The sequence below is a fragment of the Oenanthe melanoleuca genome, unplaced genomic scaffold (genome assembly GCF_029582105.1).
Source record: "Oenanthe melanoleuca isolate GR-GAL-2019-014 unplaced genomic scaffold, OMel1.0 S001, whole genome shotgun sequence".
Taxonomy (NCBI): Eukaryota; Metazoa; Chordata; class Aves; order Passeriformes; family Muscicapidae; genus Oenanthe; species Oenanthe melanoleuca.
In genome coordinates this window covers 5,536,186-5,551,942 of record NW_026612650.1, presented here as the reverse complement: position 1 = coordinate 5,551,942, position 15,757 = coordinate 5,536,186, and the positions used below count along the sequence as shown (strand labels likewise).

The following is a 15,757-nucleotide window of genomic DNA, read 5'->3' as shown; positions in this document are numbered from 1 at the left end:
AACAGGATGGAGGGGATGAGGGAGGAGATGAGGGAGGAGATGAGGGAGGAGATGAGGGAGGAGATAAGAGAGGAGATAAGAAAGATCAGTGCAGCACCAGTGCGAGTCATAGGCCCCAAATCTAGAACCCAACGCCCCCCAGCTAGGGAGAGAGGGTACACCCCACGAGCTGACCTGTGTTTTTCCTGAGAGACCATGGAGAAGACATGGAAAAATGGGATGGGAACCCCACTTCTGTCCTGGCAGCACGGGTGCGTCAGCTCAGGGAGGGAAATGCTAACCGAGGGAACCGTGCTAAGATGAAGGTAGCCTCAACCTCCCATGGTAAAGGTGCAGGGTATCACAGAAGGGAGGATGATCTGTCAGATCCCCTGGAAGGAACCTCCACTATGTATGCCCAGGAAAGAAATAATAACCAGGGCTAGAGGGGCCCTGCCTCTAGCCAGGGAGAGGCATGGGATGACAGGATCTATTGGACAGTGTGGGTGCGATGGCCTGGCACATCAAAGCCACAGGAGCATATAGTGCTAGTTAATACTGGTTCACAATGCACCCTGATACCATCAGAACATGTGGGGAAGGTACCTGTTTCTATTGTTGGGGTGACGGGGGGATCACAGGAATTCACTTTGCTGGAAGCTGAAATTAGCCTGACAGGGAAGGGATGGCAGAAACATCCTATTGTAACTGGCCCAGGGGCACCACGTATTCTAGGCATAGATTTCCTCAGGAATGGCTACTACAAAGACCCAAAGGGGTTCAGGTGGGCTTTCGGAATAGCTGCTGTAGCAACAGAGAGCATTAAGCAGTTGAACACCTTGCCTGGACTATCAGAAAACCCATCTGCAGTGGGGCTCCTGAAAGTGACAGAGCAACAGGTACCAATTGCCACCATGACAGTGCACCGCCGGCAGTACCGGACAAATTGAAATGCTGTGATCCCCATCCACAAGATGATCCGTGAGCTGGAGAGCCAAGGGGTGGTGAGCAAAGCCCACTCACCCTTCAACAGCCCCATCTGGCCTGTGCGAAAATCTAATGAAGAATGGAGACTAACTGTAGACTATCGTGCCTTGAATGAAGTGACTCCACCGCTGAGCGCTGCCGTGCCGGACATGCTGGAGCTGCAGTATGAGCTGGAGTCCAAGGCAGCAAGGTGGTATGCCACCATTGACATTGCCAATGCGTTTTTCTCCATTCCTTTGGCAGCAGAGTGCAGGCCTCAGTTTGCTTTCACCTGGAGGGGCGTGCAGTACACCTGGAACCGACTGCCCCAGGGGTGGAAACACAGCCCCACCATCTGCCACGGACTGATCCAGGCTGCACTGGAAAAGGGTGAGGCTCCAGAACATTTGCAGTACATCGATGACATCATTGTGTGGGGAAACACAGCAGTGGAGGTATTTGAGAAGGGAGAGAAGATCATCCAAATTTTGCTGGGAGCCGGTTTTGCCATTAAAAAGAGCAAAGTCAAAGGACCTGCCCGAGAAATCCAGTTCCTGGGAGTGAAGTGGCAAGATGGACGGCGCCAGATCCCCACTGAGGTCATCAATAAGATCACTGCAATGTCTCCACCAACAAGCAAGAAGGAAACACAAGCTTTCCTAGGTGCCATAGGCTTTTAGAGAATGCACATCCCTGAGTACAGCCAGATTGTGAGCCCTCTCTACCTGGTCACCCGCAAGAAGAACGATTTCCACTGGGGCCCTGAGCAGCAGCAAGCCTTTGCCCAGATCAAACAGGAGATCGCTCATGCAGTAGCCCTTGGCCCAGTCAGGACGGGACCAGAGGTAAAGAATGTGCTCTACTCTGCAGCCGGGAACCATGGTCTGTCCTGGAGCCTGTGGCAGAAGGTGCCTGGTGAGACCCGAGGCCGACCCCTGGGATTCTGGAGCCGAAGTTACAAAGGATCTGAAGCCAATTACACTCCCACAAAAAAGGAAATCTTGGCTGCCTATGAAGGAGTTCAAGCTGCCTCAGAGGTGATTGGCACGGAAGCACAGCTTCTCCTGGCACCCCGACTGCCAGTGCTGGGGTGGATATTCAAAGGAAAGGTTCCCTCTACCCACCACGCCACCGACGCCACATAGAGCAAGTGGATTGCCCTCATCATGCAGCGCGCCCGTATTGGCAACCCGAATCGCCCTGAGATTTTGGAGATAATTACAAACTGGCCAGAAGGTGAAGATTTTAGTCTCGCTAACGAAGAGGAGCAGGAACAAGTGACCCGGGCTGAAAAAGCCCCACCGTACAACCAACTGCCAGCAAATGAAAAATGCTACGCCCTTTTCACCGACGGTTCCTGTCGCATTGTGGAGATGAACCAGAAGTGGAAAGCAGCCGTATGGAGCCCCACTCGACAGGTTGCACAAGCTACTGAAGGAAAAGGTGGATCAAGTCAACTTGCTGAGCTCAAAGCTGTTCAGCTGGCCTTGGACATTGCTGAGAGAGAGAAATGGCCAAAGCTCTACCTTTACACTGACTCCTGGATGGTAGCCAATGCTCTGTGGGGGTGGCTGGAGAGGTGGAAAAAGGCTGATTGGCAACGTAGAGGAAAACCAATCTGGGCTGCTGAGGAGTGGAAAGACATCGCCACTCGGGTCGAGAAGCTACCCGTGAAAGTCCGTCATGTGTATGCCCATGTTCCCAAGAGTTGGGCTAATAAAAAACACCACCATAACGAGCAAGTAAATCAGGCTGCACAGATAGAGGTCTCAAAGATAGACTTAGATTGGGAACACAAGGGAAAATTGTTCCTGGCTCGATGGGCCCACAATGCCTCAGGTCATCAGGGCAGAGATGCCACCTACAAGTGGGCACGAGAACGAGGGGTGAATCTAACCATGGACAGCATCTCCCAGGTTATCCATGACTGTGACACGTGCGCTGCCATCAAGCAGGCCAAGCGGGTGAAGCCCCTCTGGTATGGGGGGCGGTGGTCCAAGTACAAGTACAGAGAGGCCTGGCAAATTGACTATATCACACTGCCTCAGACCCGCCAAGGCAAGCGCTATCTGCTGACCATGGTGGAAGCCACCACCGGGTGGTTGGAAACCTACGCTGTGCCTCATGCCACTGCTCGGAACACCATCTTGGGCCTGAAAAAACAAGTCCTCTGGAGGCATGGTACCCCTGAGAGAATTAAGTCAGACAACGGGACTCATTTCAAAAATAGCCTTATAAGCACCTGGGCTAGAGAACATGGCATTGAGTGGGTGTATCATATTCCCTACCATGCACCAGCAGCTGGGAAAGTCGAACGGTGCAATGGCCTGCTTAAAGCCACCTTAAAGGCACTTGGTAGGGGGACTTTCAAAAACTGGGAGATCAATCTACCAAAGGCCACATGGTTAGTGAATACCCGAGGTTCCACTAACCGAGCAGGCCCTGCCCAATCTGAGCCCTTGGGAACAGCAGATGGAAATAAGGTCCCTGTGGTACACCTGAGAGGCATGTTAAGAAAACCTGTTTGGGTAAACTCTCCCTCCAGCAAAGACAATCCTGTTCGTGGGGTAGTTTTCGCTCAAGGACCAGGTTGCACTTGGTGGGTGATGCAAAAGGATGAACAGACACGATGCATACCCCAAGGAGACCTTGTTCTAGGGTAAACTATCTATGATACTGTGCCTGTAACTGCATGTATGTATATAATATAAAAGTTTTAATTTGCTGTAGCATGTTGGCATGGAAAAAATTCGGGGTAGATAATGTTGGGGGTTGAGTGTTTTTCCTATTGCTGTGTCAATTTAAAGAATTTTTCCCATTGTCATGCCAATGGAGCTGCCGGGTACACCGCGGATCTTTGCGGGCTCTGGACAAAAAGGGGTAGGTGGGATCGGCTTGGAGAGGGGCTCTCATGCTTCTGAAGCGGACTTGTGTTTCCGGGGGCGGGGGAGGAGGAGCCTCTCGGTCTTGGAGCCGCGCGGCCGGACGCACAAGGGTCAGACCCTCTGCCATCACCTGCCCTGCATCTGCCCTGCTCCAGCCTCCAGTCTCTGCGGACACAGCTGACCACCAGAACCCAAACGGTGAGCGAGGAACTGCCCGCCCCAGCCGCTTTCCCCCCCCCGAGACCGGCGCGGCCGCGGTCGCCCCTTCCCGCCTCCACTCCCACCGAGAGAGAGCGTGCTCACAGCTAAAGAAAGGACTGGAACCGAGTTACCTGTTCTGTTTTGTTAGTAATTTTAACAACTGCTGTTGTTTCTGCTGGTACGGTTGGATATATTAGTAAAAGAGCTGTTATTCCTACCCCCTTATCTCTGCCTCAGAGTCCTTGATTCAAACGTTTATAATATTTGGGGGAAGTGCAGTTCGGGTCTCTGTTTAAAAGGAAAATTTCTGCCTTTCTTGGCAGACCCCTGTCCTTCAAACTAAGACATTCTGTGATTCTGTGAATTCCCTGAGTATTTCAACTGAATTCTCTGTCCCTGTCCTTTCCCTGGATCTCTGTTGCAGGTGGAAGCTGCTGGTGCCATTCTCACCTTTATCCCCTCTTTTGAATGCAGACAGATGCTCCCAGGTGTGTTAAGCAGGTGTTGCTCAATGTTTATGTGGAATTTTTGTATCCTTATAGCACCAAGGAGACCCTTGTGGCACTGTGGAAACTCATGGAACCAAAAAGCCATTGAGACATTTGGGCAGGATGGTGCCAAGGAGAGCATTGAGATACTGCAGGTCCAAGGACACCATGGTGACACTGTGGAAACTCATGGAACCATGGGCACTGTGACACAGGATGGCCTTGCTGACCCAAGGAGTGAGTTGAGATTCTGCCGAACCTCATGGAACCAAAGGGCCAGTGTGACATTTCAGAGCCTTGTGGACCAAGGGGACCACAGTGACACTGTGGGGTCCATGGAACCAAGGGGCCATGGTGACACTGCAGGGCAGTATGGAATCATGGAGACCACTGTGACACATCATGGTGTCATGGCAGCAATGAGCCATTGTGACACTGTGGGGCCTCATGAGACCAAGGGGCAGCTGTGGTACCATGGAAATTGTGGCAACTGTGTCACCATGGAACCAAGGAGACCTCTGTGACACTACAGGACCCCATGGAAGTAAGGATTCATGTAACAGTGAGGGACACATGGAACCGAGGGGGCATTGTGACTCTGTGGGGACTCATGGAATTATAGTGACCTTTGTGACACTGCAGGAAATCATGGAACCAAGGGGCAGTTCTGACACTGCATAGCTTTATGGAGCCAAGGTAAGCATTGTGTTACTGAACCAAATGGAATTATTGAAAATGATACAATTTTCAGGGTTTTTTTTAATGTAACTTCAGTCAGAGGTTTGTTTGCCTTTGCCCAGGAGGAGGGGAATTAAAGATTCTTTTCAAAAGACTCTATTTACAGTGGTTGGGTAAAGGCTGATGAGTTTAACATGTACAGATTGGGAGAAGCCAAAAGATACACGGGAGGTAAACGGACATTAATGAACATCACCCCCAGTGTGGTTGGAGGCACCTGGTCTGGGAAAGGATTGGTAAGACAATCAAAGAATGAGGACATAATTCTCTACAATGGCAAAAAGGATCAATCAGCAATAGGAGATCGAATACTAAGAATTGTGTAATTTAAGATTAGTGAATATGAATTTCTTTTGGAATGTGAATATGTGAAAAGCCGAGAAAAGGATCACATGTGATGGAATAATTTTCACTGCACAAACCAGGCATGTGTGGGTGGAATGATTTCTATTGCACATGCTGGCCACAATAACATCCTGACCAGAAGAAAGTAATGCTGTTCAGGGGTTTCTTTTTTTTCATGCAGTTTCAGTGTCAGTCCCACTGAGGTTCCTCACCAACACAGGCTCCTCCTGGACTCCTTGAAGGAAGGAATTGGAGGTCCTGGTTGCACAAAGCTCTCAGAGACTCAAAGGCAAAACAAAACCCAAAGTCCTCTGAAAAACCTGCAGTCCCTGGGAGCATGAAGGAGACCCCAGGGCCATTCCTGACCAAGGCTCCCCAGGGACTGGTCCCAGCAGATCCCTGAGGTCACTGGAATGTGGGGGGATGCTGAGGGCAGGACAAGGGGTGACAGTGCCCAGCCTTGCTGGGGCTGTGCCAGGAGGCCCCAGTGGCTCAGGACAAGGTGTCTCCTCACGGACCTTTGTGGCACAGACCCTGCTGTGCCCCAGGGCACCAAGACTTGGCTTCTCCTGGGTACTGCCAGCCCTGCCAGGGCCCTTGGCCATGTCCAGCACAGCTTGTCCTGCTCTGTCCCACAGCTGCTGCTGTGTCCCTGCAGGCTGCACACTCCCATGTCACTGCCCCTGGCTCTGCCCTGCCATTGCCAGCCCTGCCCTGACCTCTGCCCACCCTCACCCTCTGTGCCTTGGGATGCACACACATGCACTGAGCTCATCCTCCTCCTCCTGGGTGCTTCTCCTGCCACAGCCAATTGTCCTGGGAGGGTTCATTCCTCACAGGAGCTGCTGTGTTTGTACTGCTGCCTATCTGTCAATTCTGTCTTCAGAGAGCTCTCCAAGGAAAAGATTCACTGAATTGTGGAATAACAGAGGTGGGAAGAGCCCCCTGAGCCCCCTTGGCCTGGGTGTGGCTGGGCTGGAGTTCCCTTTGCCCAGAGCAGCCCCTGCCCTGCTGTGCTTGGCTTTCATGGCTGGAGTGGGTTTGGTCCCATCCCAAGGCTTTGGCTGTCCCTGAGCAGGGCTGGCCCCACAGGAGGCATCTGTACAATACACCAAATAATGGGCTGGGGGTGGGCAAGTGTTCCTGGGGACACAGGGATGGGACAACTGGGCTGGACTGACCCAAGGGATCTTCCATTCCATGGGATGTCCTGATCAGCAGGGAAATGAGGAGGACAAGAGGGCCTCTGGATTTTCTGTATTTATACATTTGTCATCCAGAGCAACCATTACATGTGCTGAATGCTTGTCCCTCCATGGTCTTCCTTGCTTCTGCATTTGGCCTTTGCTTTTTAGTCCCCCTAACATTCATCTCCCTTTAGGGTGACCCACAATTTTTTCACCTTCTTTTCTCCTGTTTTCTGAGTGAGGAGGGACAGTGACAGAGACACTCTGTTGTCATTGGATGCCCAGAGGAGTTTAACCACAGCCACCTTGCCCAACTCTGCTCTTATGGGCACCCCCAGAAATGTCAGGGCTCTATCAGGTGCCCACCCCTGAGCTGGGCTCATGCCCTGCTCACAGCCCCAGGGGTGTCCAGGGGCACGAGTCCTTCCCTGGCACACACACAGACAGTTCATTGCAGCAGGGCCAGGGGCTCCCAGGGCTCTGCTGCCACTGCCGGAGCCTGGCAGGGACCTCAGCCCTGCTGGTGTCACCCTGCCCTGCCCCGGCCCAAGGTGCCCCACAGCCAGAGGGATGGACACTGGAGCTCTGGGCACAGGAGCTCATCCCAGCCCTGCATCCAGGGGTTCCCAGGGGATGTTACTCTCTGGAAAGTCCAGCAACAGCTGAAGGTGTTTGTGCTCACTGGGTTTATGTCCCCTCACACACACACAGGATGTTCAGGGCTGTGGAATGTCCCTGCACTGCAAACACAGACCCTGACCCGGTCACTTGATGTCCCTCCAGGCAAGGAAGAGCAACCTCTGTGCCCTGGGGTGAGAGGCCACTGCTGGAAGCAGGGCTGGCTCTGCAGGGACACTGCTGGGACAGCCCCACCCTGAACACTGCCACACTTTTGCTGTCACTGCTGTTTTCCTCTCCAGGGCTCTGTGTTGGGAGCGTCCTTGAGAGCAAATGGGGAAGGAGATTGAAGCTTTCAGGCCCTGCACTGGGGAGATGCCCTTGCATGATGGAAATGCTGTTGCAGAGCCCAGCTCTGTCCCAGCAGTGCCCATGGCCTGTCCCTGCCTGCAGTGCCTGGACAGTCACACAGCAGGACAGGGACCAAGCTGAGAGAGCCCTGAGGCCTGAAACCAACACAGGGGCTCTGAACGGGGAGTGTGGAAGTGAAGGAAGGGGAGGTTATGGAGCAGAAGTCTTGGAGCTGCCTGTCAGTGAGGAGCACTGGGGTTCCCTTTTCACCCTAGGTATTTCCAGAGGCACCGACCCTGCAGCTCCAGAGAAGTCTGGGAGGAAAACTGTCAGGAGAACATGGCACTACAGAGTTCTTTATTTTGTGTAAGCACATATGTAATAAAACTCCTGGGTTACACAGTCTGTGGTTCACACTAGAAATGCCAATACTGAATTAAAAATAGTACAGACAAAGACTTTCCTGTGAACAAATTTCCAAAAATAAAATATCTGTGCTCGCAGAAAATCACAAGGTGCAGAATGGGCTTTAATGAGTAACATCAAAAAAGCTATAAAGAGGAAAGAGAGTTTATTGCTGCTGAAAAGCATTCAATACCATTTTCCTCAGGCCATCCTTGAGCTCCTGGTTCCTCAGGCTGTAAATGACTGGATTCAGTGCTGGAGGCACCACTGAGTACAGAACTGAAAGTGCCAGATCCAGGGATGGCAAGGAGATGGAGGGGGACTTCAGGTAGGTAAATATACCAGTGCTGACAAACAATGAGACCACAGCCAGGTGAGGGAGGCAGGTGGAAAAGGCTTTGTGCTGTCCCTGCTCAGAGGGGATCCTCAGCACAGCCCTGAAGATCTGCACATAGGAGGAAACAATGAACACAAAACATCCAAATAAAAAACAGGCACTAACAGAGAGAAGCCCAAGTTCCCTGAAAAAGGATTTGGAGCAGGAGAGCTTGAGGATATGAGGGATTTCACAGAAGAACTGGCCCAGGGCATTGCCACGGCACAGAGGCAGGGAAAATGTATTGGCTGTGTGCAGCAGTGAATAGAGAAAGGCACTGGCCCAGGCAGCTGCTGCCATGTGGGCACAAGCTCTGCTGCCCAGAAGGGTCCCGTAGTGCAGGGGTTTGCAGATGGACACGTAGCGGTCGTAGCACATGATGGTCAGGAGGAAATACTCTGCTGATATGAAGAACAGAAAGAACACCTGTGCAGCACATCCTGAGTAGGAGATGTTCCTGGTGTCCCAGAGGGAATTGTGCATGGCTTTGGGCACAGTGGTGCAGATGCAGCCCAGGTCAGTGAGGGCCAGGTTGAGCAGGAAGAAGAACATGGGGGTGTGCAGGTGGTGGCCGCAGGCTACGGCGCTGATGATGAGGCCGTTGCCCAGGAGGGCAGCCAGGGAGATGCCCAGGAAGAGGCAGAAGTGCAGGAGCTGCAGCTGCCGCATGTCTGCCAATGGCAGCAGGAGGAAGTGGCTGATGGAGCTGCTGTTGGACATTTATTGTGGCTGGACCTGGGGACCTGTAAGAAAAGTAACCATAGAATAGCTCAGTTTGGAGAGGACTTTAAATATCCCAGCCCAGCTTGGTGGCACTTTCCCCCCACTGCCTGCCCAGGGTTCTGCTGCCTGGAGCTGTCCCTGCCAGCAGCTGCTTCCCTGTGCCCAGGGCTGGGCCCTGCCAGTGCTGCCAGAGTCCAGCCCAGTCCTAGGGTCTCAGCTCTTCCCTGCAGACCCCTCCCAGCCCAGGGCACTGCCCAGGGCCAGCGCTGCTTCTGCAGGCTCTCATGGCAATGTCACAGCAACCCTGAGGAGGTGGGAAAAGCGGCACTGATTCTGCCTGTAATAGACTCTGTGATGATTCCTGACCTGTGCTGGTTTATTGAGATCTGAGATTTTTTTTTTTTTTTTTTTTTTCCAGCCTGATTAGAGAGATTAATATCTATATGCAATTTCCCATCAAGACAACCCAGAGCAGCAGATTAAAAAAGTAAGATTTTCCCTTTTATGCAGTCCCTGCCTCACTGTGCTCCCTGTATAATCTACTTGGAAACCTTCTCGAGTTAAATGTCATGCTGGGAGCAGTCCTGAACAATGCAGCATCCTCACCACACAAGGAGAACACTCGCAAGCCTTACCAGCTGTTTTCATCCACCCAGACCTTGTCCCCAGTGCTGTGAGCAGCTCCCAGGGCTGGCTGAGAGCTGTCCCTGGCAGGCAGCAGAGTCCCTGCTCCAGCACAGCACCCTGGGCTGCAGGACCCTGCTCTGCAGGACAGCCCTGGGCACCCCTGGCTGCTCTGCACAAGAGAGAATCAGAGAATGTACTCACGGAGTCTGTAGGCATTGGGATGTTCCAGCTTTAGGAGATCACTGCAGGAGCTGCAGCTGCATTGTCCTGCAGCCAGAGGGTTCCTGTGTCAAGGGCTGGGAGTGATTCTGCCCCAGCCACTTCTGAGCATCTTCCCAGCCCTGACTGATTGAAGCTCTCTGTGCCTCTGCGCTGTGCCTGGGGTGGCTGCAGGCAGTTCCCCAGCTCTGCTGGGCTGGGAGAAGAGCTGCTCAGCAAGAGAAATGTGTTTTTGAAGCTCTTCTGGGTTTCCAGCATCTCCTTCTGTGCCAGGAGCCCAGCCCAGTTTAGCAGTACAGACACAGTTCAAAGAATATAATGACCCTCTTGGGGGCTTGTTCTGAGGCCCTGAACATCAGTCCCTCTGAGGGAGGTGAAGAAACCTCTCAAGACCTCCAAGTTAGAATCAAACTCCAAAATTTCTTAAAGTTTTAATGGGTCCCACTTAGGGACTGAGAAAGTGTCTCCAGATTCCAGTTAGGGCTGGAAACTGGAGGCAGAGATGACAAGTGGGGACAAAGAGAAGCCAAGTCTTGGTGCCCTGGGGCACAGCAGGGTCTGTGCCACCAAGGGCTGTGAGGAGACACCTTGTCCTGAGCCACTGGGGCCTCCTGGCACCGCTCCAGCAAGGCTGGGCACTGTCACCCCTTGTCCTGCCCTCAGCATCCCCCCCACTTCCCAGTGGCCTCAGGGATCTGCTGGGACCAGTCCCTGGGGAGCCTTGGTCAGGAATGGCCCTGGGGGCTCCTTCATGCTCCCAGGGACTGCAGGTTTTTCAAAGGAGTTTGGGTTTTGTTTTGCCTTGGAGCCTCTGAGAGCTTTGTGCAATCATGGCCTCCAATTACCTGCTTTAATTAATCTCTTGAGAGCTTTTGTCAGTAAGAACACTCAGTGCGGCTCATTAACACTTCAAGGTACTTCAATTTTTTGAGGTACTTCCCTTTTTCCTTTTGTCTCTGACACTCTGAGAGGTTTTGGGCAATCATGGCCTCCAATTCTCTCCTCCAAGGAGTCCATGAGGAGCCTGTGTGAGGGATGGACTTCAGTGGGACCCATTAATGCTTTGAGACACTTTGGGTTTTTCTTCTGACTTTGATTCCTGGAATGGGTTTTGCAAACTCCACTCAGGCCCTGAGGTTCTAGGGCTCAGCACCAAATGCACCTTGGGGCTCATTTGGATCCAGCAAGTTCTGAAAAACCATGGCTCTGCCTTGATTTCCCTCTGGTCTGGTGCAGTTCATCAGGAAGGTTTGCTGCTGCAGTTATGGAGAAATATTTCAAAGAAATATGTATTCCTGTTTTAAAGGATATCTTTCATAACTGTTTTTCTTTAGAGCAGAGTTGACTGCAGCATTCACTGATTGAAATTGATCCAGGGTCTCTCCTCAGGAGGTCTGGCCTGCTCAGAGAAGCTGTGCCTTGAGGTCTGACCCAGTGTGGACAGCCTTGCTCCACATTTCCCAACCTCATCCTGTCTGCCCTCCCTCACCTGGGACCTGCTTTGCTTGGAGAACTGTCTGCACTCAGGAAAAGATATGGTTTTCCTTTTATTTATTTTTTTTTAAGGAATCTAAAACTCCTGAATTTTATCATTGAAAACAGACACCTTCCATTAGTGTGTTGCACCCCAAGGTGCCACCACGGAGGTTCCCATTCCCAAAGGCAGACCCCTGCAAAGAATGTTTGAGACCTTTGGACTCCTTCGTTCCCTGAGGCCTTGCAGTGTCACAAAGGCCCCATGGTTCTGTGAGGTTCTGTAGTGTCACAATGGATGTTTGGTTCCATGGGGTCCCACAGTGTCACTGTGGTCTCCTTTTCCCTGTGGCAGCCAGCAGCAAGACCCACTGGCAGGGCCAAATGCCTGGGAAGAAGGAAGAATGGGGATATTTGGAGTGATGGTTTTTGTCTTCCCAGGTCACAGTGACGTGGGATGGAGCCCTGCTGTCCTGGACATGGCTGAACACTGGCCAGCCCATGGAAGGGGGAAGAGACAACAACCTCTGGGCATGGAACTACAACAGCAGAGAGGTCAGGCTGAAGGCTGGGTTTAAAAGACTGTCACCAGCACAGTAAGCATCAATGTGAGAGGAAAGATGTGTGTTAGTGTCATTACAAATCATTTGATGGGTGAAGGGATGGGTGTCATTGTCTTTGAAATAGGTCATAATGTTTCTACTGACTTTGGGCAGCAGGTTTGTTATGGGGCTCAGGCAGCTTGGCTCCTGAAGCAAAGGGTCTGCACAAGGCTGAACTTCTGAACTTCAGGGGGAATGCCAGGTTCAAGGAGGATATGGGGCAGGATGTTCAGGAAGGCTGTACCTTCCTAGTGACTCAGCCAATGGTGAAAGAAAAAGGGCAACTTGTGGCCAGGAGTTCAGGATAAAAGGAAGCTGAGCCCTCTGAAACCTCAACAGAGAAAACCCTGTGGTTGTGTGCCCCATGAACTCTCTCCCTTTATTCAAATAAAGTTGAAGGTGTGCTCTGTTTCCTTTCTGGACACAAACCTAAGGCGTTTGTGGATTTTCCTGATAGTGACAACATGGAATCTCATGGAACCAAGTGCCCACAGTTTCACAGCACAGCCTCATAGAGCGCTGGAGACCACTGTGTCAAAATGGGAACACATGGAACAACGGCTCCACTGTGACACTGCAGGGCCTCATGGAATGCAAGAGATCATCCTGATGGAATGGAAACTCATGGAACCAAGTGCCCACTGTTTTACAGCGGAGGCTCATGGAATGCTGGAGACCATTGTGCTGCAATGGAAACTCATGGCAGAAAAACTCCACTGCTACCCAGCAGGGCCTCGTGGAATCCAAGAGACAGTTGTGATTCACTGGAAATGCATGGAATCAAGGCTCCATATTGACAAAGCTGGGCCAGATGGAACCAAGCAGAACACTGTGATGCAATGGAACCTCAAGGAACCAAGGGTCAATTGTCAACATATCAAGCTCTCATAAAACTAAGAAGAACCTTGTGGCACAATGGATTCTCATGGAACCAAGGCCCCATTGTGACAAAGTGCAGCCTGATGGAAACCCTGTGCCACTGGGACATTTTCAGTCTTGGAGGGAGCAAGTGCCCATTGTGACACAGCACAGCCTCGTGAACCACAGGAGAGACAGTGACACCATGGAATCTTGGGGAACCAAGTGTTAATTATAAACACAGCATGGACTCATGGAGCCCAGGAGACAATTGTGACACCGTGGAATCACATGGAAGCAAAGGTCCACTATTTCATATTGTGACCTCAACAGAGCACTGGAGACCATTGAAAAAATGTGGAACAAAGGTTTCCTAGGGACACAGCAAGGCCTCATGGAATACAAGAGACCATTGTGATGGAATGGAAACTCATGGAATAAAGTGCCCAGTGTTTCGTGGTGTGACCATACGGAACCCAGGAGACCATTGTGATACAATGGAATCTCAAGGGGGTCAATTGTCAACCTATTTCTGATAAGTAAACTTTTTAAAAGGGAGATATATTAGGATCCACGGATGATCTGTGGTTTAGAGAGGGTTAATGAATGAGATTTGTTTTGAGAAGTATTCCCTGACCAAGGCTGTTGGCCTGGAGATGAAGAAGAGAAGAAGAAAAAGACAATAAGCGAGAAGAAACCTGCAGCTGTGGAAAACTTTTTTAGAAAAGTCTTGGGAAAAACAGAGGCGTAGGTGGGTTTTACACCAATGAAAGTTATGTTAATCTACTGTGGCCAAGGAACAAATTGTAAACTTTGTAGAGTGTATAAAAGACAGCCTGTTGTTGTAATAAACAGATGTTAGCCTTCTGAAGTATAGTGTGTGTCTTGCACGCCGCACACGCCTCTATAGCAACAGGAAGGCCTTGTAAAATCATGCCTCAGGCCTGTTTTTTCAGCTAAGTAGAAAAGGTCTGTGGGACTCAGCTGAATTAGGAGTAGAAAAACATGTTATATAATCATCGCACGTTTGCATTGTGGTGTATGATGGTTGGTTGAATTATGTTTGTTATGCTATAAAACACTGTAACTGATAATGGGCGAACTGCTTGAAAAGGCTGTTTAAATTAAAACATCTCTCCTGTGCACTCTGTGTCACTATGGATCCTCACCCACATCAACCCAAGGCTGTACTTTGGCCAAGTGGGGCCTCATAGCACACAGATGCCACTGGGTCTTTGCCTGGCTTAGTGGAAACAAGGCTCCATTATTGCACAGCAGGGCCTCATGGCACCCAGGAGAGCACTGTGACCCAAGGCAGTCTGGGGAACCATCAGCTGTAAATGCAGCTGGGCCTCATGGAAGCCAGGTGCCCCTTGGATATTGCCAGGGCACGTGGAACTCAGTGTCCACTGTGACACAGCACACCTCATGGAACCCTGCAGACCATTGGGACAACCTGGAATATCACGGATCCAAGGCTCTACTTTAACCAATTGGGGCCTCACAGGACACAGGTGCCACTGGGACATTGCCAGGTCTTGTGGAGTCCAGTGTCCATTGTGATGTGTCACAGCCTCATGGAAACATGGGGACCATTCTGATGCAATGGAATCTCATGGAAGCAAGTGTCAGTTGTGAACACGGCACAGCCTCAGGACCTAGGGGAAAGTGGGACCATGCCAAGGCTCGTGGAAACAAGGGGCCATGTGACACAGTGGGGCCTCTTGGAACCCAGGAGAGCTATTGTGGGGCAGTGGAATCTGATGGAGCCAAGTGTCAATTGTCAAAACAGCAGGGTCTCATGGAACCCAAGTGACCATTGTGACTCCATGGAATCCGTGGAACAAACTGACAGGTTTCATGGAACACAGATGCCACTGGGACATTGCCATTGGTCATGGAACCAATGTGTTGTGTCCACTGTGACACAACCAGGCCTAATGGAACAGAGGAGACCGTTGTGACATAAGAGAATCTCAAGAAACCAAGGCTGCATTGTGACACAGAGGGGCCTTATGCAACCAAGGAGACTATTGTGAGGCAATGGAATGTGCTGGAACAACAGGAAAATTTTCAAGACAGCAGGGCCTGATGGAACACAGTGCCAATGGGACATTTCCGAGGCTCATGCTAGCAAGTGTCCATTGTGACAGAGCCAGGCCTAATGGAACACAAGAGAACATTGTTACCCAGTGGAATCCCATGGACGTGTCCACTGTTTCATGGTGCAGCCTTATAGAGTGTTGGAGGCAATTGTGTTGCAATGGAATATCCTGAGACTGTTGTGACAAACCTGGGCTTTATGAAACCAAGGAGAGCACTGTGATGCAATTGTTATAAATGGATATTTGGATATGCTCGATTTTGTCCAATTAATTAAACAACAAAGTTAAATTTAGCAGCAATTTATTAATATTAGCAGTTGTATATAAATGAATACAATCAAAATATATTAGTTACATAAATTTGAGTAAATACAAAATTTGCCAGTATTTTAGTATATAATTGATGTTTGAGGTTCAAATAAATCATAAGCTAAACTGACTGGGGGATACCCCGACCGGGTACGGGCAGGGCCATTCCTCTCACACTGTACCAAATCAGTCAAGCTGAAAATCTCACTTATATACTGTTTGCTAATACATATTAATACAGAATCTTCTAGAACGCTCCTCCTCATTTCTATTCCTAAAATCTACGTCACTGTGTTGTGTTG

General features: G+C 50.7%; 3 protein-coding genes across 3 annotated transcripts in view; 1 reads left to right on the top strand and 2 right to left on the bottom strand.

Annotated features, from left to right (window-relative positions):
* LOC130266098 (zinc finger protein OZF-like) overlaps positions 1 to 15,757 on the bottom strand; it is a 793,423-nt gene that overhangs the window by 54,738 nt on the left and 722,928 nt on the right. The gene's annotated exons all lie outside the window — the stretch shown is intronic.
* The window catches only part of LOC130266127 (uncharacterized), a 1,034,314-nt gene that overhangs the window by 572,239 nt on the left and 446,318 nt on the right, over positions 1 to 15,757 (top strand). The gene's annotated exons all lie outside the window — the stretch shown is intronic.
* On the bottom strand, positions 8,330 to 9,330 carry LOC130266155 (olfactory receptor 14I1-like). The gene has a single exon (XM_056515500.1). It carries the CDS (start codon positions 9,257 to 9,259, stop codon positions 8,330 to 8,332), a length of 930 nt encoding a protein of 309 aa, XP_056371475.1. The 5' UTR covers positions 9,260 to 9,330.